The 25,140-nt window shown below is 30.3% G+C and overlaps 1 protein-coding gene across 1 annotated transcript in view; it reads left to right on the plus strand.

Moving 5' to 3' along the window:
• The window catches only part of LOC119609551 (homeobox protein unc-4 homolog), a 40,490-nt gene that overhangs the window by 13,640 nt on the left and 1,710 nt on the right, over positions 1 to 25,140 (plus strand). The window contains exon 2 of the mRNA XM_037964385.1: positions 13,004 to 13,629. Coding sequence (XP_037820313.1) covers positions 13,004 to 13,629 — 626 coding nt within the window. The remainder of the gene's footprint in view (positions 1 to 13,003; positions 13,630 to 25,140) is intronic.

Below are 25,140 nucleotides of genomic sequence, written 5' to 3' on the forward strand. Positions count from 1 at the left end.
CCAGTTGTTCTGAGCAAATAATATGGCCAAAGAACTTACGAGACAAGCTTTGGAACTACATACAATACAAATATATATCATTTCAATATTCTTCTTCTTCTTCACTTATATCTGCAGATGATATTCGAATGATCACTGATCTCATGGTCCTAAAAGAGCGATCTGGATCGTGCGATGATATCATGAGAGCTTTGAGTGCTTTATTATTTTGAAAATTAGTTTCTTTCTTATTATTTCATGTGGCTGGAGAATAGGTTTTAGTCGCTTTAAAATTTTCTGAATTTTTGAGGTTGTATTTAGAGGGGCTTAAACCCGAAGAACTTTGAAGAAATCCATATTAGTTAAAGACTTTCAAATACTTCTTTTTACCACCATCCTTCCACAAGGAGACAATAAGAATTCAAACTTTTATCTAGACTAGAAGACATCTCTCTTTTCCTAATGTGATGGAGAATTCAAACTGACGAAAGTTCCAAAAATTTAAATGTGATGGAGAATTCAAACTGACGAAAGTTCCAAAAATTTAAATTAAGTATTTAATACGATATAACTTTAATTTGTCTTTAATTTCTTTTTGAACTGCTATACCTTTTTGGAAAACACCCTTTTTTGTATACAGTTACCCAAAAAATGGGGTTAAAAAGTTAACAAATTATTGTACGAAAAACTTTAAAACAAACCACCCTGACTGATATAACGGCAGATACACACATACACAAATGAAACACCTATGTATGTATGTAATACATATATCGCTAGAAAGGGTAAATGTTATAAAAAGGGGGTGTTAAAAAGAAATGTACCAGAAATAAAAAACCATATGTTATAGGTATATAATATGTTGTTTAAATATTTATTAAACCATTACAAACGTGCTTTTTGTTTTAAAGGCAAAAACAGAACAAGTTATTTGTAAAAACTACATGTTTTTTTGTTGTAAAGGCAGAACGAATTTTAATGTAATTGAAAATTGAAGAAAAATTTACATTTAAATAAATGGAATTTTGTTTTTCTTTTTATTAGAAATTTAAATGGTAATGAGAAAGACAATTTTGGGTGGTAAAAACAATATTAAAGCTTAAGCTAACTTATGTTTTGAGAGTAAAGTTGTCAAATCAAATGAATTATTGATTAGTTTAGCAAATTTGTCTGGTTTTAGATTAGGCATCGGCAGAGAGTAACAAATAAGCTCTCTGATGAGTTTTATATGTTTCTAAGCATGTTAAAGCTTTTAGAGCTGTGAAAACTGGAAAGCTTTTAGCCTATCTCTGTTTTAAAACAATAAAATGTAGGTTAGACTAACTGTAAAGCTTGGGAGGAAAATTTTTAGACTTTGAGAGCAAAATTGTAAAATCTAATGAGTAATTGATTAGTTTAGCAAACTTGTCTGGTATCTTTTTAGATTAGGCATCGGTAGAGAGTAATAACTAAGCTCTCTGATGTGTTTTAAATGTTTTTAGGCATATTAAAGCTTTTAGAGCAGTGAAAACTAGAAAGCTTTTAGCCTATCTCTGTTTTAAAACAATAAAATGTAGATTAGACTAACTGTAAAGCTTCGGATGAAAGTTTTTAGACCTTGAGAGCAAACTTCTTTGGTATTATTATATATTTTAGATCCGGCATTGATAGAGAGTAACAAATAAGCTCTGTGTCATGTTTTATATGTTTTAAGCATGTTAAAGCTTTTAGAGCAGTGAAAACTAGAAAGCTTTTAGCCTATATCTGTTTGAAAACAGCAAAATGTAGGTTAGACAAACTTTAGAGCTTGGAATGAAAGTTTTTAGACTTTGAGAGCAAAGTTGTCAAAACAAATGCGCAATTGATTAGATTAGCAAACTTGTCTGGTATCGTTTTCGATTAGGTATCGGCAGAGAGTAACAAAAAAGCTCTCTGACTTGTTTTATATGTTTTTTAAGCATGTTAAAGCTTTTAAAGCTAAAAAGCTTTTAGCATAACTCTGTTTTAAAACCATGAAATATTTGTTAAAGTTACAATTAAGCTTTGGATGAAAGTTTTTAGACATTCAGAGTAAAGTTGTTAAGTTAAGTGACAAATGAGCATGAGAGCTTTTAGTCTATTTCTGTTTTAAAACACTAAAGTGTTTATTTAACTTAATGTAAAGCTTTGGACGAAAACTTTTAGACTCGGAGAGCTAAGTTGTCAAAACGAGTTAGTTTTGGTTGCATAGCAATGTGTCGTTTTATAACTGGCAACGGCAAAGAGTGACAAATGAGCTTTATAACTAGCTTTTCTATACATGTGAGAGTTTATCCATTAGAGCAGTTAAACCAAGAGAGCTTTTAGCCTAAAACAATAAAATCTATATTTAACTTAATGTAAAGATTTGGATGTAAGCATTTGGACTTTGAGTGCAAAGCAAGCATCGGCAAAGAGTAACAAATGAGAACTTTGACTTGTTTTTTAATCATGTGAGAGCTTTTAGAACAGTGAAATTAAGAAAGCTTTTTACCTAGTTTTGTTTTAAAACAATAAAATGTATGTTTAACTTTGTAAGAAAGTTTTTAGACAAAAAAGCTCAAAATTTTCCAGAGAGGTTTTGTTTCCTATAACTTTTCCTTTAAAATTTATTCAAATTTGAGAATTTCCTTAAAAATTCCTTTGAAAAAATTTAACTTTAACTTCAACCCAACTAATTGTTTAATAATTGATTATTCTTTATTGGTTTTATTCCCAACATTTCCCCTATTATTTACTTAAAACTTTCTCAAATTTTTATATTCATACATACCTTTCATGGTACTCTAGTGAAAATCTAAACCTCTCTACAAATTATCTAATTATTTAATTTAAGCTTCAGTGACGTTTATAAATAAAAGTATGCAAAAAAAACATAAACTTCATAGTCAAAACAACAATAGCTTTTTGAGAATACAATACCAGAACAATCATTAAAATGCAAACGAGTAAAAAATATCTAAAAAAAAATTTATATAAAAATCTTGAAAAACGAGGAAGAAACTGAAATGTAAGGAAGGAAACTCCAGGGGAAAAAGAGTCAAAAAAAAACCAAGAGAGAAAATTGGAAAATAAGCGTAACACAAAACCAAGCAAACGAACAATGCTTTCAACAACACAAAAGCTAAACAGTTAAGGGCAACTTACAAAATCAAAGCTTAAGTGTAAAGGAAATATAAATCGAACTTTAAAAGTTTAACAACAACAACTTTGTAAATAAGAGATGATTTTCAAATAAAGCAAATAACTTGTGTTTAAAGTATTTGTTAGAATGCCCTGCACTGCTATATATTTGTTAACTACTCTACCACCTCTTAAAGCCCCCTTACACTTAACCCCCCTCCCCCGCCTTTTCTAAAGGCATTTAGTCAAGAAATACATATTTTTGTTGTATTGCAGAGCAAAAAAAAGTTAAAAAATGAAGTAGAAAGAAATAATAATAATGGCACAATGAAAATGGTTAGAGCTGAAGGAAAATATATACATACATACATATCTAAAACTCTCGAGTATCAAATGATGAATAGCTTAAAAAACAGTCATGCTAGTTAGCAATCAGTAGCTTTCATATAAAATTGGCAAACAAATGGAAAAAGAGAATGCAAAAAATAGCAAAATAAATAAAAAGGAAATTAAATAGGAAAATACATAACAAATAGAAATTTTTTTAAATCAAACTCTAGTTAAAAAGAAATTTCTATAAAATCCAAAAAATCAAGGAAAATTTCTTTAGCATAGTATTACTCAAATTCCTTTAAGATATACATAATTTGTGCTTTACAGACTAAATACAGTCTGTAAAGAAGTTCTTTTCTAGACTATAGACCACACTATAGACTATACTACAGTGCAGACTGTAGACTAGACTATAGTCCAGACTATAGACTCAACTACAGTCCAGACTATAGATTAGACTATAGTCCAGACTGTAGACCACATTATTGTTCAGACTATAGTTCAAATCATAGACTAGACTATAGACTAGACTATACATTAGACTATACACTAGACTATAGACTAGACTATACACTAGACTATAGACTAGACTATACTCTAGACTATAGACTAGACTATAGACTAGACTATACACTAGACTATACACTAGACTATACACTAGGCTATAGACTATACACTAGACTATACACTAAACTATAGACTAGACCATTATATACACTAGACTATAGACCAGGCTGTAGACTAGATTATAGACTAGCCTATAGACTAGACTACGCAATAGACAAGACTATAGACTAGACTATGCTATAGACAATATAGACTAGACTATAGTCCAGACTATAGACTAGACTATAGTCCAGACTATAGACCAGACTATAGTCCAGACTATAGACTAGACTATAGTCGAGACTATAGACGAGACTATAGTCGAGACTATAGACTAGACTATTGTTCAGAATATAGACTAGAATAGTCCAGACTATAGACTAGAGTAAAGTCCAGATAATAGGCTAGACTATAGTCCAGACTATAGACTAGAGTAAAGTCAAGATTATAGGCTAGACTATAGTCCAGACTACAGATTAGAATATAGCCCAAACTATAGACAATACTATAATCTAGGCTATAGTCCAGACTATAGGCGAGTCCATAGTGCATACTATACTATACTATAATCCAGTCTAGTCTAGTCTATAGTCCAGACTATAGACTAGACTATAGACTAGACTATAGACTAGACTATAGACTAGACTATAGACTAGACTATAGACTAGACTAGACTAGACTAGACTATAGACTAGACTATAGTATAGACTATAGACTAGACTATAGACTAGACTATAGACTAGACTATAGACTAGACTATAGACTAGACTATAGACTAGACTATAGACTAGACTATAGACTAGACTATAGACTAGACTATAGACTAGACTATAGACTAGACTATAGACTAGACTATAGACTAGACTATAGACTAGACTATGGACTAGACTATAGACTAGACTATAGACTAGACTATAGACTAGACTAGACTAGACTATAGACTAGACTATAGACTAGACTACAGACTAGACTATAGACTAGACTATAGACTAGACTATAGACTTGACTATAGACTTGACTATAGACTAGACTATAGACTAGACTATAGACTAGACCAGCGGTTCCCACCATTTTTTACTTCGCGGACCCCTTGAGGAATTTATTTAATTTCACGGACCCCCATACATATTTTGATATCTTATTGTTATAAATAACACTGTGATACAAAAGTGAAGAAAAATAAAATGCAGGCGTTCTCATATACCAATTCTATTTCGTTATAGTCCATAGAGTACGAATATATTTTTAGTTTTCCCCTATCACTTCGTTAACTTACTTTTTAAGAGCAAAAGATGCGAAAAAGAGCCATTTTTGAAGTTTTAAATTTGAAAAATCATAAGTTTAGTAGTTTTCATCCGATTTTCAAATCCGATTTTTTTTTTAATGATACAAGTGTCTTTTAATCCAAAAAAAGAAATCCAAAATTTATGGTCAAATGTCTGAGTTACGGTCGTTTAAGTAAAAAAACTCACACTTTTTTAAAAAATTTTCATTTTCATCATGCTCTACTTTGACCATGAGGCAGTGAGTTCATCTTTTATTACTTTCCTGAAGAATCACATAAAGGAAGGTTTCTAAAACTTGTTATTTCATAAAAATCTATGAAAAACTGGATAATTTATGCCAATTTTTCTAATAGCATGTTTCTCGAATTTTTGGTTTTCTCCATACAAATTAATTTTTGTATAAAAATGTTTATAAACATTTTTTAAACTTGTTACAAAGAAAACCAGAAACATGAACGTTTTTGTATGGAAGAAATATGCTATATTTTTATAAAACTTAGCACAACTCATAACCTTTTTCATCGATTATCATAAATTGACCATCATTGGAAACCCAACTTAATGTGGCTTTTTTCAAATGTAATAAAAGCTAAAGTTATTGCTTCATGGCCAACGTAGAGCAGTATGAAAATTAAAAATTGTGAAAAAAGTGTGAGTTTTTTTACTTAAATGGCCGTAACCAAGACATTAATCATAAATTTTGGATTTATTTTTTTGGGTTGAAAGACAACACTTGTATCTTTAAAACAAAATATCCAATTTGAAAATCGGTTGCAAACTACCAGACATATATTTTTTTAAAGTTAAAACTTCAGAAATAGCTCTTTTTCACAACTTTTGCTCTTAAAAAGGAACTAAACGAAGTGATCGGGAAAAATTAAAAATAAATTCCTACTCTATGGACTATAACGAAATGGAATTGGTATATGAGAACCCCTGCATTTTTTTGCTGTATCACTGTGTAATTGTTCGAAAATTGTCTTAGTCCTGGTCCATAAACCCTATAAAATATTCCCGTACATTGAGAACATTTAGTATTTCGGAGATGTTTTCAATTTCATGGTTTTAAATATAGAATGACTTCTAACATGATGTTTAATTTTATGATCGTGAGAGCTTTCATGTTCATTTCTCGTCAAGGTAGAGAAAAGGTTTCTTTAACAAGTATTGTCGACATGTGCTTAAAGAGTCATGTTTCTAAATTTTTTTGCGATTGCATAGGAGTGAGCTGAGTATGTAAGCTAAATTTTCGGGAAAATATGTGAAAGTTAGACTTCTTCGATGTTGTTGCGGAATGCGTTACCCACATAAAATATGACTTGAACTCTTTGCGAATGTACTGTGAATTTGGATCTTAAATTTGAATTTTAAAATACCTACGAATTATTTTACTGCGTGGTTTTGACTATTTACGCAAAACGCTATGAATTTTCTGATGTTGATTTAATAATATTGGACAACAAAATGAAGTTAAAATCTGTGTATCACGTTGGAATGGAATATTTATATTTAAAATTAACTAGATTAACACTTTTGCTTACAATTTAAAAAAATATTATGAAATGTGACCTAACTTCATATTCCGGGATACTAGTATCAGTATTTAATTCTAAGGCAAATCATTATCCGTCTGCTATAAAAACATTTATATTTATAAAAATTACAAATCACGTAATACTTTACTTTATAAAAGTGAAACAATAAATTTGTAGCGCCTAGCTTCATCCTGATAAACGACCGAAACAATAAAATTCAAAGAGTCACCAACAAATCTGGGATTATTGAATAAAAATTGTGTATTTTAGTATTTATGAAAAATTTGGAGATATTTTTAATATTTTCTAACATATAGAGAATATTTTTTATTCATGATTTTTTTCGTTCGTCTTCGCGGACCCCCTAGGATTTTGCTACGGACCACTAGGGGTCCGCGGACCCCCTTTTGGGAACCGTTGGACTAGACTATAGACTAGACTATAGACTAGACTATAGACTAAAGACTAGACTATAGACTAGACTATAGACTAGACTATAGACTAGACTATAGACTAGACTATAGACTAGACTATAGACTAGACTATAGACTAGACTATAGACTAGACTATAGACTAGATATAGACTAGACTATAGACTAGACTATAGACTAGACTATAGACTAGACTATAGACTAGACTATAGACTAGACTATAGACTAGACTATAGACTAGACTATAGACTAGACTATAGACTAGACTATAGACTAGACTATAGACTAGACTAATAGACTAGACTATAGACTAGACTATAGACTAGACTATAGACTAGACTATAGACTAGAATATAGACTAGACTATAGACTAGACTATAGACTAGACTATAGACTAGACTATAGACTAGACTATAGACTAGACTATAGACTAGACTATAGACTAGACCTATAGACTAGACTATAGACTAGACTATAGACTAGACTATAGGCTAGACTATAGACTAGACTATAGACTACACTATAGACTAGACTATAGACTAGACTATAGACTAGACTATAGACTAGACTATAGACTAGACTATAGACTAGACTATAGACTAGACTATAGACTAGACTAGACTAGACTATAGACCAGACTGTAGACTAGACTATAGACTAGACTATAGACTAGACTATTGACTAGACTATTGACTAGACTATAGACTAGACTATTGACTAGACTATAGACTAGACTATTGACTAGACTATAGACAAGACTATAGACCAGACTGTAGACTACACTATAGACTAGACTTTTGATTATACTATAGACTAAACTATTATCCAGACTATAGACTTGACTACAAACTAGACCAGACTATATACTAGACTATATAAATACTTAACTATAAACTAGACTATATACTAGTCTATGGACTACACTATACACTAGACTATATATTGGATTATAGACTAGACAATATACTATAGTCTTGATTCTTGCATGATTACTTAGATCTGTATATATTTAAGAAAATCCAAAGACAATGGACTAGACACCATATAGCCTTGATTCTTGGATGTTGACTTAGATCTATATATATATTTAAGAAAATCCAAAGAAAGCAAAAGATTTCATTTTACTTCCTTCTCTCGATTAATCTATTTATGTTATTATCTTCCTTTTTGTTTCAATTTTCCAAAAACATAAAAGGAAAAATTTAATTTGTTATATTTTATTCATATAAATGTCTCCATTACAAATAATTGCTGTTGTTGCTCTGCTAAGGCAGCATATGTATATGTAAATATGTATGTATGAATATTGGCTTGTCTAAAAGGAAAACAGCTTAAAAATACAACAACCCCCCCTACCTACCTTTCCCCTAAAAACTAAATTCTTTTGCCTACTGCTTACCGCTAAATGTATTCCTTTTTTAAGCTCGTTAAAGTATTTTTACTTCTTGACTTTCCCCCCTATTTACATTTTATTACGTTGTTTTTCTTTTTCTCTGCTGTATTTGTCTGCCTTAAGATGTTTGTTTTCTTTTTTTTTATTAATAAGAGAAAAATGTAGAAAAAAGTAGTAGAATAGGACGAAAAAAAAAGGTAGCAAATAAGTAGCAGTACAACCTAATAGTAATCATAGTAGTAGAAGTAGTAAATACGCTTGAGTATTATTAACGTAAATGCAAAATTGCCAATTTCGAGTGTATTTCCTGTCAACAAAAATTTCCTTTTCGTTTGCTGCTTCCTCTTTCGCTGGTAGTCATCAGTTTTTTAACGTTTTTCTTTTTGCCTTAAGATTTGAGCTTAGGAGAGGAGAGGAGTAAAGAAAAATTTAACACAAAAATGGTGGAAAATTACTAAGTAAATACTATAGTTTAGCTAAATTGCCTTTTAGCTATGGCTTCTTCTGTTCTTGTTTGCAAGACTTTTTTAAGAATGAAAATTTATTATAATTGAAATGTCTGGTAGATATTTTAAAATTAAAGACAGTTTTTTGCTTTTTCAATAAATTGCCTCTTTCTGCTTCATTTTCTCTTTTAAAATTTAAAGAAATCAATATTTCCTCGAAATTTTTTCGTAATTTCTATTAATAACTTTTTATAAAAAACATAACACTAATTAAAACACCCACAAATAAATTTACACTTCAATTAATCATTAAGTTCAATGTTCTAATTAACAATAGCACACAGTTGCAAAAATTGGTAGTAATCCCAGCCTGGCTGTTTAAATGTGGGAGTATAATAAATAATAAGCTTTTAAACTGTTAATAATTTTTTTTTTGTAAAAACTTTATTGTTCATTGAATTTGTTTTTATTTTATGCTTAGATAATTACTTTTAAGTTATATTGTTTTTATTAATATTTTTTTTATTCATATACCTTTTATGTTTAACGCTTAAACATAATTGCTAATAATCCCAAAACTAATTAAACAATTTACCTAAAGCCTTTTTACAACAAAAAAAAAACCTTAACAGTGTTCATATAACAAACATTTTTACTGACCACTGGCCATAAGCAAATTATATACACATCAATTAACAATTATGTTTTGTTTTCAAACACAAAAAAATCATCCCTGTTTTTTTCCTTTCTAACCTCAACAATAGATACCAGCTATTAGCACACTGACCCCTCTTTTATGCTTAAACTTTATTATTATTATTACTATATTAATATCAGTTTTCCTCTTAGTTTTCTGTAAAAATTTTCTTTTTTCTATTTATAGACATGCGATACTTTACTAAGTTATTTTTCTTTTTGTTAACATTAATACTTTTTCCTTTTCTTTGTTAATTGATTTAATAAAAATAGTAAGTTGTTGTTATAACATTTCTTAGGTTTTGTTTAAATTGGCAAATTAATTGTTTAATTAAGTAAAAAACAAAAGAAAAGTACTGAGTGAAATCAATTAACCATTCATAATAGTTTCAATAGAAATATATTTTCCCTATCAGATTTCTATATTAAAGGAAAAACTATTTACTTAAAGAAAGTACCAAAAGACGGCAGAGAAAATGAAAGTAAAACCAATTGAAAAAAGGTAGTAGCATAAACAGCTGTCAAAATTTAACTTACATATATAACAAAGGTTAAACTAAGTTTAGGAAAATGACAGCTACAAATGTAATTTGATTCGAAAACGAAAAGATTTCTATTTAAACGATTTTTGGTTGTTTCCATTAACTAAGAAAGTAGTGTATAGTTTGGACTTCAATCTATTCAATAGTCTGGATTATAGTTATGATTATAGTATAGATTATAGTCAAGACTAGATTATCTAGTCTAGAGTCTATAGTCTGGACTATAGTCTAGTCTATAGTCTGGACTATAGTCTAATCTATAGTCTGGGCTATAGTCTAGTCTATAGTCTGGGCTATAGTCTACTCTATAGTCTGAACTAAAGTCTGGTATATAGTCTAATCTATAGTCTGGACTATAGTCTAATCTATAGTATGAACTTTACTCTAGTGTATAGTCTGGACAATAGTTTAGTCCATAGTCTGGACTAAAGTCTAGTCGATAGTCTGGAGAATAGTTTAGTCTAAAGTCTGCACTATAGTCTATTCTATAGTCTGGACTTTAGACCAGTCTAAAGTCTGGACTATAGTCTAGTCTATAGTCTAGTCTATAGTCTAGTCTATAGCCTAGTCTATAGTCTAGTCTATAGCCTAGTCTATAGTCTAGTCTATAGTCTAGTCTATATCCTAGTCTATAGTCTAGTCTATAGTCTAGTCTATAGTCTAGTCTATAGTCTAGTCTATAGTCTAGTCTATATTCTAGTCTATAGTCCAGTCTATAGTCTAGTCTATAGTCTAGTCTATAGTCTAGTCTATATTCTAGTCTATAGTCCAGTCTATAGTCTAGTCTATAGTCTAGTCTATAGTCTAGTCTATAGCCTAGTCTATAGTCTAGTCTATAGTCTAGTCTATATTCTAGTCTATAGTCCAGTCTATAGTCTAGTCTATAGCCTAGTCTATAGTCTAGTCTATAGTCTAGTCTATAGCCTAGTCTATAGTCTAGTCTATAGTCTAGTCTATAGTCTATTCTATAGTCTAGTCTATAGTCTAGTCTATATTATAGTCTATAATCTGGTCTAGTCTATAGTCTAGTTTATAGTCTAGTTTATACTCTAGTCTATAGTCTAGTCTATAGTCCAGTCTATAGTCCAGTCTATAGTCTAGTCTATAGTCTAGTCTATATTCTAGTCTATAGTCTAGTTTATAGTCTAGTCTATAGTCTAGTCTATAGTCCAGTCTATAGTCCAGTCTATAGTCTAGTCTATAGTCTAGTCTTTAGTCTAGTCTATAGTCTAGTCTATAGTCTAGTCTATATTCTAGTCTATAGTCTAGTCTATAGTTTTATCGTTAGTCTAGTCTATAGTCTAGTCTAGTTTATAGTATAGTCTACAGTCTAGTCTATAGTCTGGTCTATAGTCTAGTCTATATTCTAGTGTATGGTCTAGTCTATAGTCTGCACAAAATATCAAAAACAGAGTATTGGTGCTTAGTGCCCTTTCTAGTGTATAGTCTAGTCTATAGTCAAGTCTAAAGTCTAGTCCTTAGTCAAGTCTATAGTCTAATTTATAGTGTAGTATATAGTCTAGTCTGTGGTTTAGTATATAATCTACTATGGTCTGAACTGTATCTGGCCTATTGTCTAGCATATTGTCAGATCTATGGTAAAATCTATTGTCTGGACTATAGTCACATCTATTTTCAGTACTATTATCCAGTCTATAGTATAGTCTTTAGTGTATAATCTGGTCTGTAATATAATTAGTAATCTGTACAGTTGTCTAGTATAGTTTATCTTATTTTCATTATCCAATTGATCGTCTTTGAATATTTATGAATGCAAATATCTTAAGTTCTTTGAAATCTGCCAATATTAATCTATTTAAAATTAATATTAAGCCTTTTCTCTTTCAATAATTCTTAATAAATATATTTTAAACAAAAAACCTACAACAAAACACCCATTAAAAAAACGCCTTCTTAATTTGCTCACCTTTTATGCCAATAATTGCCCTAACAATATGCATTTATGAGACTTTTATAAAGATGTTTAACAAATTATTTGATAATTTTCTTATTCCTTTAACACTTACATACAAATAAGTATGTATGTATATTTCCTGATAGGATTGATTTACAATTGTTAGGGGTTAAATGGAAAATCGTATAACAATTTTGCACCTTTCACTTAACAGCATTTAAAACTGTCACAATATACCGCACCCATAACAATAAAAGAAGAAATTTTCATGTTTCCACATACAAATCCCTGGCACGTTTCACACAAAACACATGTAGGATTTGTTCTGTATGTTTAAGGACTAAAGAAAGAAAAAAAAAATAAAATAAAACTGAAATGTGAACAAAAAGAGCAGACTTAAACCTATTTCCTTGTAACCAAAATCCCTGTAAACAATAAATACTTGAAAGATTTTTTATGAAACGATAAAATTCTTTTAGTTCTTTTGTTAAAATATTTTGACAACTGTGAAAGAAACCTGAAGACAAGATTGATAAGTTAAGATTATTTAAATGTCAAAAAGGACCTTTTTTTGCAAATACATATACATATGAGAATAAAGGGTTAGAAAAGAATTTTTTCTCTCTCTAATGAACAATTTAAAACTGTTAAACATAAATTTAAAAATTAATAGAATTTTAAAGAAAATTATTGAAAATCCTCTTTCAATTTACTTTTACAGAACAAAACTCACGTGGCAATAATGAATATGCAGGATCTCAGTCGAATAACAACAACAATATTGACGAAAACTCACCCAGTAAATCTAGTTCAACCTCAACGAGTAGCCAAAATAACTCCTCAAACTCAAATGCCAATACACCCAATTCCAATAATCCAGCAAATCAATCTACAACACCCACTAGACCCACTCTCTCACCGGCCGAACATGCTGCCGCCGCTTTGGCACATCATGCCGCAGCAGCCGCTGCAGCTCATCATGCTCACTCACATGCACATCCTCATGCCCATCCCATGGCTGCCCATCATGCTGCGGCTGCTGCAGCAGCTCATCATCATGCTGCCCATCAACATCCTGCCGCACATCATGAGGCTTTCCTTAATGGTTCAGCCAGTGCTGCGGCAAATGGTTTGTTGGGTCATCATCCGGTTACGGGGCCAGATGGTGTACTGCTGGGTCCTGCCGGGGGTAGTAAAAAGAAAAATAAACGTCGTCATGGTCGTACAATATTTACGAGTAATCAATTGGAGGAATTGGAAAAAGCATTTAAAGATGCCCACTATCCGGATGTTAGTGCCAGAGAATTGTTGTCTATGAAAACGGGTTTAGCCGAAGATCGTATACAGGTAGGTGTTCTATTTATTACCTAAAAATGTAATAATGTTTCCTATAAAAGGAATACATTTTAAATTATTTGTTGCTGTTTGTTGCTTGAGCTATATTTAGTTTTCATTTTAAATTCCATTATAGTGAGTTATAGCTTTTGAGGAGATTACTGCAGTGACCATAAAATGTTTGGCAAATAAAAGTTTAGATTTAGAAAATTAAATTTTGAAATATTTAAAAAGCACAGCACAAGGACTTTTTAATAGCCGGAAGGATTAAAGAAAGCAGAAATATAAAAATATTTTTTGATTCTGGTCTAGTTTATAATATGGACGGTAGTGTAATCTATAGTCTTGTCTTTAGTCTGGACTATAGTCTACTCTATAGTCTGGACTATAGTATAATCTGTAGGCTGGACTATAGTCTAGTTTATAACCTGATCTATAGTCTGGACTATAGACTAGTCTGGACTATAGTCTAGTCTATAGTCTGGACTATAGTCTAGTCTATAGTCTAGTCTATAGTCTGGACTATAGTCTAGTCTATAGTCTAGTCTATAGTCCTAGTCTATAGTCTAGTCTATAGTCTAGTCTATAGTCTAGTCTATAGTCTAGTCTATAGTCTAGTCTATAGTCTAGTCTATAGTCTAGTTTATAGTCTAGTCTATAGTCTAGTCTATAGTCCAGTCTATAGTCTAGTCTATAGTCTAGTCTACAGTCTAGTCTATAGTCTAGTCTATAGTCTAGTCTATAGTCTAGTCTATAGTCTAGTCTATAGTCTAGTCTAGTCTAGTCATAGTCTAGTCATAGTCTAGTCTATAGTCTAGTCTATAGTCTAGTCTATAGTCTAGTCTATAGTCTAGTCTATAGTCTAGTCTATAGTCTAGTCTATAGTCTAGTCTATAGTCTAGTCTATAGTCTAGTCTATAGTCTAGTCTATAGTCTAGTCTATAGTCTAGTCTATAGTCTAGTCTATAGTCTAGTCTATAGTCTAGTCTATAGTCTAGTCTATAGTCTAGTCTATAGTCTAGTCTATAGTCTAGTCTATAGTCTAGTCTATAGTCTAGTCTATAGTCTAGTCTATAGTCTAGTCTATAGTCTAGTCTATAGTCTAGTCTATAGTCTAGTCTATAGTCTAGTCTATAGTCTAGTCTATAGTCTAGTCTATAGTCTAGTCTATAGTCTAGTCTATAGTCTAGTCTATAGTCTAGTCTATAGTCTAGTCTATAGTCTAGTCTATAGTCTAGTCTATAGTCTAGTCTATAGTCTAGTCTATAGTCTAGTCTATAGTCTAGTCTATAGTCTAGTCTATAGTCTAGTCTATAGTCTAGTCTATAGTCTAGTCTATAGTCTAGTCTATAGTCTAGTCTATAGTCTAGTCTATAGTCTAGTCTATAGTCTAGTCTATAGTCTAGTCTATAGTCTAGTCTATAGTCTAGTCTACTAGTCTAGTCTATAGTCTAGTCTATAGTCTAGTCTATAGTCTATGTCTAGTCTATAGTCCTAGTCTATAGTCTAGTCTATAGTCTAGTCTATAGTCTAGTCTATAGTCTAGTCTATAGTCTAGTCTATAGTCTAGTCTATAGTCTAGTCTATAGTCTAGTCTATAGTATAGTCTATAGTCTAGTCCTATAGTCTAGTCATAGTCTTAGTTATAGTCTAGTCTATAGTCTAGTCTATAGTCTAGTCTATAGTCCTAGTCTATAGTCTAGTCTATAGTCTAGTCTATAGTCTAGTCTATGTCTAGTTCTATAGTCCTAGTCTATAGTCTAGTCTATAGTCTAGTCCTATAGTCTAGTCTATAGTCTAGTCCTATAGTCTAGTCTATAGTCTAGTCTATAGTCTAGTCTATAGTCTAGTCTATAGTCTAGTCTATAGTCTAGTCTATAGTCTAGTCTATAGTCTAGTCTATAGTCTAGTCTATAGTCTAGTCTATAGTTAGTCTATAGTCTAGTCTATAGTCTAGTCTATAGTCTAGTCTATAGTCTAGTCTATAGTCTAGTCTATAGTCTAGTCTATAGTCTAGTCTATAGTCTAGTCTATAGTCTAGTCTATAGTCTAGTCTATAGTCTAGTCTATAGTCTAGTCTATAGTCTAGTCTATAGTCTAGTCTATAGTCTAGTCTATAGTCTAGTCTATAGTCTAGTCTATAGCCTAGTCTATAGTCTAGTCTATAGTCTAGTCTATAGTCTAGTCTATAGTCTAGTCTATAGTCTAGTCTATAGTTTGATCTATAGTCTAGTCTATATTCTAGTCTATAGTCTAGTCTATATTCTAGTCTTTAGTATAGTCTATAGTATAATCTATGGCCTAGTCTATAGTCTAGTCTATAGTCTAGTCTATAGTCTAGTCTATAGTCTAGTCTATAGTCTAGTTTATAGTCTAGTCTATAGTCTAGTCTATATTCTAGTCTATAGTCTAGTCTATATTCTAGTCTTAGTCTAGTCTATAGTCTAGTCTAGTCTAGTCTATAGTCTAGTCTATAGTCTAGTCTATAGTCTAGTCTATAGTCTAGTCTATAGTCTAGTCTATAGTCTACTCTATAGTCTAGTCTATAGTCTAGTCTATAGTGTAGTCTATAGTCTAGTCTATAGTCTAGACTATAGTCTAGTCTATAGTCCAGTCTATAGTCTAGTCTATAGTTTAGTCTATAGTATAGCCTAGTCTATAGTCTAGTCAATAGTCTAGTCCATATTCTAGTGTAAAGTATTGTCTAAATTCTGGACTATTTGTTTAGCCATTTGTTCATTAATCAAGAGTTTCCAAATTCCATTAACAATGAAACACTTCTTTTTCGAAAAACCCTTCAAAAATTACCTTTAATCTTTTATATTATTTTAAGAAGTTTTTAATTAATTTCTACACGTTTTTAAACTTGAAAATTTTGATTTTAAAGAAGAAACTTTGTATGCAACTTTCCTTTAACACACACTCGCACAAGTCTCAACATTTACCTCTGGCAAATTTACAATTGCAGCCATTATGCAAGTTAGACGAGACATCAACACAACCCCAATTAAATCAATGACTGACAAGCACACACATTTGACAACTGCATTATGGCGGTTGCATAACGTTGCAATAACAAGTACTTTGCGTGAATTTTTTTCTTCGTTGCAAAAATTAGCAACGCCTTTAGTTTAGGCTATAGAAAATAAAATTGAATAAAAAAGAAATTTAAATGAATAAGCAAGTGTGTAAGTAAATGAACCCTTAGGGGATTTTTTTTTACGAAATAATACTAAAAAAAGAATTAAAATTCAATTAACTAAACAACAATTGCCAATATAGAGCAACAACACATATTGCCTACAACAGACAGATTTTTACATTTGCGTACATAAATCAAAAATACACTTCAATTAAAAATATGCTGTAGTGGAAAAATTGACATAAAAGGATAATATGGCAATAACAAAAACCTCTACAAAAATACAATTTTACTTACTTACATACATACAAACATACAAGTACTTTTTTGTTACCCCTTACCCTTTTGGTGTTGTTCAATCATCATACGTTGTCATACTCTCAAACAATTACACCCGTAAAATATACAATATTTTTTTCACTTTTTATATTCAGCCATTAATTTGTAAATAAAAGGTTTGAGTGTTGATTTTTTAACAAGTTTTTCTTCCCTTTTTATTTACGTTTTTTGTTTGGTTTTTTTTGCGTAAAAATTTCAAGGATTTCAATTGTATAGAGAAAAAAGCTTGCTTGGTTATATTGAAAGTCAAGAAAAAAAGTAAAGCAAAAAAAAAAAACAAACATGGCTGTCTTTTAGCAAACAAAACAAACCAGAAAATAAACATACAAACACACATACAGTTACACTAACACATTTTTTTTTTGTATTTAAGTCACACACAAACCCACAAAAGTAAAAACAAAAGCAAAAACCAAGCGAAAAAAAGCGCCTGTGCAAGTTCAAGTTAAATGAGAATTTGTTTTTGTTTTCTTGTATTATTTATTACAAGAAATTAATGAATTTAAATAAATTTTCTAATTATTACATAAAAATTTTTTACTTTTAATTAAGAAAATGTGCAAAATTTAAAGGCGTCATAAATTTGTTTGTTTTGTAAGTAAAGTTGTCAATATTATTGTTTTGTGAAATGTAAACAAAACAAGAATTTCAAGGCGAAAAGTTGAATTTAAAGAAAACCAGCAATAATTTAAGGAAAAGAAATACAAAAAATGCAAAAACTATGTGAATATTAAGATCTGAAACCAATTTTAACCAGATTTTATGAAAATAATAACAAAAAATATTAAAAAACAACTTTCATTAGTTGTTTACTTTTCTGCGTGAAGTTGTCATTAGAATTTTTGAAAGGTTCTTTTAGGAAAGTGAAAAACTAGAAAAGAGAAGATCAATGTGAAAAGAAGTAATTTATTAAGAATAGAATAATTTCTAAAATTATAAATACTTTATTTTGTAAATATGCTATTATTTGAAAGAACCATTATTCTGAAATGTGATTGGTGAATCGCAGTCGGAGACTCTTCGTATAGTCTGCAGTCAGGATTATAGTTTGGTTCGTAGTAAAGACTGAAGGCCAGACTATAGCCTGGGCTATGAACTAGTCTATACTCTGAACTACAATACAGTCGAAACTATATAGTTTAGTTCATAGTCTAACCTCTAGACGGGGCTATAGACTAGTCAATAGAATAGACTAAGTCGGGACTATAATCTAGTCTATAGTCTGGAGTATAATCTAGTCTATAGTCTGGAGTATAATCTAGTCTATAGTCTGGAGTATAGTCTAGTGTTTAGTCTGGACTATAGTCTAGTCTATAGTCTGGATTATAGTCTAGTCTATAGTCTGGATTATAGTCTAGTCTATAGTCTGGACTGTAGTCTAGTCTATAGTCTGGACTGTAGATTAGTCCATAGTTTGGACTATAGTTTAGGTTATAGTCTAGACTATAGTGTAGTCATATAGTCTGGACTATAGTCCAGCCATTAGTCTAGTCTATAGTCCAGACTATAGTTTAGTCTATAGTCTGGACTATAGTCTAGTCTATAATCTGAACTATAGTCTAGTTTATAGTCTGGACTATAGTCTATTCTATAGTCTGGACTATAGTCTAGTCTATAGTCTGGACTATAGTCTATTCTATAGTCTGGATTAAAGTCTATTCTATAGTCAATAGACTAGACTATAGACTAGACTTTAGTCCAGACTATAGAATAGACTATAGTCCAGACTATAGAATAGACTATAGTCCAGACTATAGACTAGACTATAGTCCAGACTATAGAATAGATATTATAGTTCAGATTAATGTCTAAATTATAGACTCTACTGTAAATAAAGTGGAATATAGTGTAGTCTTTAGTATAGCCTATATTCTGGACTATATATAGTCTTGTCCATAGTATGAACTATAACATTGTCTACAGTATGGACTAAAGTCTATAGTCTGGAATGTAGTCTTGTCTATGTTATAGTCTTGTCAATAGTATGTACTATAGTCAAGATTAAAGTTTAGATTATAGTCTAGATTATAGTCTAGATTATAGACCCGACTGGACATAAACTGGTCTATAGTCTAGAGTATAGTCTAGACTATTGTGTAGTCTATAGTGTGGACTATAGTACAGTATATATTCTGGATTATAGTCATGTTTATACCCTCATCTATCGTTTAGGGTATTGTCTATAGTTTGCCTATAAAACTAACAAACGTAAATTTTACAGTGAATCTCACAAAATCTTAGAACAAAATGTAAACAAAAGATAAATTATCAAAATTTAAAGCTATTTAATTAATAATATCTTATTTTTTTTTATTCAAATAAACAATTTTACAATAACTTAACTTCTACGTAAAACTAGCAAACCCTTTTGCCAAAAAGAGCGGCAAACAATCTCTAAAGGAAATGTAAACAAACGTTTTTAAAAGTCAAATTTTTAAAATGTTTAATATTTTACTAAATCTTTTGTTTAAATATTACACAATTTAATTATTAAAATTTATAAAACAATAGAAATATTTGCTAAAATTATTTAATTGAATTCTTCAAATTAGCAATTTGTGTTTTTTTTTTTCTTTACTTGCCTTTAACTCTGTTGCATTTTACTCCCTTTTTCTTGTGGTATTTCATCTGCAGGTTATTTTATTTCGTAAATGTTTAGGGTGTTTTTAGATTTATTAAAAAAAATCATAAATTTTCAAGTATATAACAATAATACTTAAACAACTGTTCACAAAAATTTAGGTTTAATAATAACCACAGTTAGGCAAAAGCCACGGAACTAAGAAAAAAAAATGTGCTAGGAAATGCATTTTTCAAGCAAAATGCATTTAAAAAGATTTTTTGTTAAGGATATCCTTTAAAATCTAAAGAGAAAATTAACATAAAATGAGCAATTAGGTTTTTTAAAAAAAGTAAATTGTGAAGTGTTCTTTTAGGGAAATATTGAAAACAGTTAAAAGAAATATAATGTAAAAGATTTATTTAAAAGCCTTTAAAAATATTGAATGATTTTACTTAAGTTGCCTTAAGATTTCCTTTCAAATATCCTTTTTTAAGTAAAAATACGAATTTGAAAACCAAATAGCCTTTTTAAATCATACTTTGGTTACAAATTTTAAAAATATATAAAACATTTCTCTTTTAAAGCAAATTGCAAATTTTCATATTTATAATTCACATATTTCCATAATGATATTACTGCTGTATAACAGGATAATAACATAATTGTTATAATAATTGTTGCTTTGTTTTTATTTTTTCTGCATTGAATCCTTTTTCATCTAACACAATGCTACCATTAATTATTTACTCTTGCTCGGATATTTTGCATTAATTTGTATAATGAGCTGTTAATTTTTTTCCTCTAACAAAAGCATTTGTATAAAAACTAGAGAAAAAATCCAAAAAAAATTCATAGAAAATTGCATAATTATGTAATTAACATTTAAAACAAAACATGGACAAAAAAAAAGAAAAAATATATAAACATTAAAGTTTATAATCGAATTATTAAGTCAAGTGTAAAAAATTTTATTTAATAAAAGAAAAATAACATTTACATTTTAAAATACTTTTAAAATCTACGCTATAAAAAGACATTTATCATAAAATCTTGTAAAAAACACAAAGGGAGAAGAAAATTACTGCTTTAACAGCCTAAAAAATGCAACTATGTTGTCACACAACAAAAAACATTGGAAACTGTTTTACCCAAAAACAAACTAATGTAAACAGAGGGTGTTAAGTGTTGTTAATTCTAGTGGAAATAATTTGGTTGTTTCTGCCGCTTTTTTTTCATGTTTCATTGTATAAAACATATAAATGCAAATATTATCCACACCCTCTCTTGCAGTTTCATTAACAGTTTTTTTTTTAAACAACAGCAACAACAATAACATGATAATTATTATAATATCCACAGTTCGTTTTACTTTACTTTTAATCCCCAGAGTAAAGAAGAAAATCTTTCCAGTAGACACGCGTTTACACTTGAAATTGTGGGAAAATGTTTTGTTTGAATTTTAAGATTAAGTTGTCCCTGGGGTTTTTGCGTTAAAAGTTTGTTAACAAATTGAAAATTGACCGTTTAATGTCATGTTTGAATGTTAAATTTAATGTAATTAGTTTTGGGAATTCTCGAAAAAAGGAAGATTCTTATTTCATAAACAAGTTTTAAAAGTGGGCGTGTTAGGCAATAAAATAAAATTGATAAATTATGGTGGGAAGTGAACACTAAAAAATCTTAGAACTGAACCATAACTGAAGTAGAATTGAACTAGAACTGAAATAGAACTGAACTAGAATTGAATTAGAACAGAAATAGAACAGAACTAGAACAGAAATAGAACAGAACTAGAACAGAACTAGAACAGAACTAGAACAGAACTAGAACAGAACTAGAACAGAACTAGAACAGAACTAGAACAGAACTAGAACAGAACTAGAACAGAACTAGAAGAACTAGAACTAGAACAAAACTAGAAAAGGATTAGAACAGAACTAGAACAGAACTAGAACAGAACTAGAACAGAACTAGAACAGAACTAGAACAGAACTAGAACAGAACTAGAACAGAACTAGAACAGAACTAGAACAGAACTAGAACAGAACTAGAACAGAACTAGAACTGAACTAGAACTGAACTAGAACTGAACTAGAACTGAACTAGAATTGAACTAGAACTGAACTAGAACTGAACTAGAACTGAACTAGAACTGAACTAGAAATGAACTAGAAATGAACTAGAACTGAACTAGAACTGAACTAGAACTAGAACTGAACTAGAACTGAACAAGAACTGACTAGAATTGAACTAGAACTGAACTAGAAATGAACTAGAAATGAACTAGAAATAAACTAGAACTAACCTAGAACTGAACTAGAACTGAACTAGAACTGAACTAGAACTGAACTAGAACTGAACTAGAACTGAACTAGAACTGAACTAGAACTGAACTAGAACTGAACTAGAACTGAACTAGAACTGAACTAGAACTGAACTAGAACTGAACTAGAACTGAACTAGAACTGAACTAGAACTGAACTAGAACTGAACTAGAACTGAACTAGAACTGAACTAGAACTGAACTAGAACTGAACTAGAACTGAACTAGAACTGAACTAGAACTGAACTAGAACTGAACTAGAACTGAACTAGAACTGAACTAGAACTGAACTAGAACTGAACTAGAACTGAACTAGAACTGAACTAGAACTGAACTAGAACTGAACTAGAACTGAACTAGAACTGAACTAGAACTGAACTAGAACTGAACTAGAACTAGAACTGAACTAGAACTGAACTAGAACTGAACTAGAACTGAACTAGAACTGAACTAGAACTGAACTAGAACTGAACTAGAACTGAACTAGAACTGAACTAGAACTGAACTAGAACTGAACTAGAACTGATCTAGAACTGAACAAGAACTGAACTAGAAAAAAAAAAAAAAAAAACTGAACTAGAATTGAACTAGAACTGAACTAGCAATGAACTAGAACTGAACGAGAACTGAAGTAGAACTTAACTAGAAATGCATTAGAGCAGAACTAGAACTGAGCTAGAAATTAATTAGAGCAGAACTAGAACTGAACTAGAACTAAAACTAGAACTGAACTTAAACTGAATTAGAACTGAACCGGAACTGAACTAGAACATAACTAGAACTAAAATAGAAATATAAGTTATTTAGAATTGAATGAACGGGAACTAGTATGTTCTATCTGTATAACAGTATTTTATGTTATACAATTAGAAAACTTTCAAGCAAGTGTTAAACTAACAATCTCAAACTTTAATAACGGTTTCCCCATATTCACAAAATTACCCAAAAACTTCCTTAATGAAAGCAAAAACAAAACAAGTTTATTAATATTTCCGTTATGGAAAGAATATCCACAAATAATATAGAAAATATTACAAAAAAAGTATAATAAAACTCTTTTATAAATATTTACTCAATATTTGTCCAAAAAATTTCATAATAAATACACATAATACCCAAAATATTTTTACATTTATTTTTAAAGGTTGTTTTTTCATCAGTTTTTTTTTTTGTACGAATTCAATGCAGAATATAACTGAAACATGAGCGTTTTATAATTTAATTAAAATTTTAAGCCGCAATAAACAACAAAAACTACACAAAAACCAATGACCAATATAAAACCTTTTAAAAAAAAAAGAAGAGTTAAACAGGATATAAAACCGCCACATGCAGGATATTTTTATATTTTTGAAAAATATATTTTTCAAATGACCTTTTTTGTGCCAAAACAACAAAACAGAACAAAAAAAAAATGGCAAATATATTTGCTTATCTCCTCATATATAGAACATATTCATTTGTATTATATTTTATTTAATTGTAGATCAAATTACAGTTTTTTTTGGCGAAAATAAATCTTTATGATAATGACCCTGTATATTCAATTGCCTTGTCAATTTTGAAAATGGTTTGTTTGCGGCTGATTTTAAAACAAAACTAAATTTAGATTTGGTGGTGGATTTTCGGGGGTTTGTACTCAAAACTTTGCAACAGTAACAATTGCCACCCGTTGTTTGAAAAACGTGTCAAAACGTTGTTCCAAAACGGTAGCCAAATTAATTAGAAATTATTTCAGTTTTTTTTCGCTTTAATTAGATATAAATTTCATAACAAGTTCTTTAAAGTGAGTTAAAAAAAAAATGTTACTTGTTACTTTCACAGTTCTTCTGTGAATTGCAGCTCTTGAAATGTACGTCAAGTTGTCACTGAATTTCTAACAAAATTTGCTTTCAGGTTCAAAAATTTTAATTTTTTCTCTTTCTACTTCAGTTCCAGTTCTAGTTTAGTTGCACTTCAGTTTTAGTTCTAGTTTAGTTGCACTTCAGTTTTAGTTCTACTTCAGTTTTAGTATAGTTCTAGTTCAGTTTTAGTTCTCTATAGAATCTAAATGGAGATTTCGATCTATATCGTATGCCATAATTTGGGCCCAGTTCTAGTTCAGTTTCAGTTCATTTCTAGTTCTGTTCTAGTTCTGTTCTAGTTCAGTTCTACTTTTGTTCTACTTTTGTTCTAGCTCGGGTTATGTTCTAGTTCCAGTACTGTTCTAGTTATGTTCTAGTTCCGTTCTAGTTATGTTCTAGTTCTGTTCTAGTTCTGATCTAGTTCTGATCTAGTTCTGATCTAGTTCTGTTCTAGTTCTGTTCTACTTCAGTTCTAGTTCAGTTCTAGTTCAGTTCTAGTTCAGTTCTAGTTCAGTTCTAGTTCAGTTCTAGTTCAGTTCTAGTTCAGTTCTAGTTCAGTTCTAGTTCAGTTCTAGTTCTAGTTCAGTTCTAGTTCAGTTCTAGTTCAGTTCTAGTTCAGTTCTAGTTCTGTTCTAGTTCTGTTCTAGTTCTGTTCTAGTTCTGTTTTAGATCAATTCTAATTCTGTTCTAGTTCTGTTCTAGTTCTATTTTAGTTCTGTTCTAGTTCTTTTCTAGTTCAGTTCTAGTTCAGTTTTAGTTCTGTTCTAGTTCAGTTCTAGTTCAGTTCTAGTTCAGTTCTAGTTCAGTTCTAGTTCAGTTCTAGTTCAGTTCTAGTTCAGTTCTAGTTCAGTTCTAGTTCTGCTCTAGTTCTGTTTTAGATCAATTCTAATTCTGTTCTGTTCTAGTTCAGTTCTAGTTCTATTTTAGTTCTGTTCTAGTTCTTTTCTAGTTCTTTTCTAGTTCAGTTCTATTTTAGTTCTGTTCTAGTTCTTTTCTAGTTCTGTTCTAGTTCTGTTCTAGTTCTGTTCTAGTTCTGTTCTAGTTCTGTTCTAGTTCTGTTCTAGTTCTGTTCTAGTTCTGTTCTAGTTCTGTTCTAGTTCTGTTCTAGTTCTGTTCTAGTTCTGTTCTAGTTCTGTTCTAGTTCTGTTCTAGTTCTGTTCTAGTTCTGTTCTAGTTCTGTTCTAGTTCTGTTCTAGTTCTGTTCTAGTTCTGTTCTAGTTCTGTTCTAGTTCTGTTCTAGTTCTGTTCTAGTTCTGTTCTAGTTCTGTTCTATTTCTGTGCTAGTTCTGTTCTAGTTCTGTTCTAGTTCTGT

This window comes from Lucilia sericata, unplaced genomic scaffold (assembly GCF_015586225.1).
Source record: "Lucilia sericata isolate MDLA Ls3-8-SP2 unplaced genomic scaffold, ASM1558622v1 Contig001004F_arrow, whole genome shotgun sequence".
Classification (NCBI taxonomy): domain Eukaryota; kingdom Metazoa; phylum Arthropoda; class Insecta; order Diptera; family Calliphoridae; genus Lucilia; species Lucilia sericata.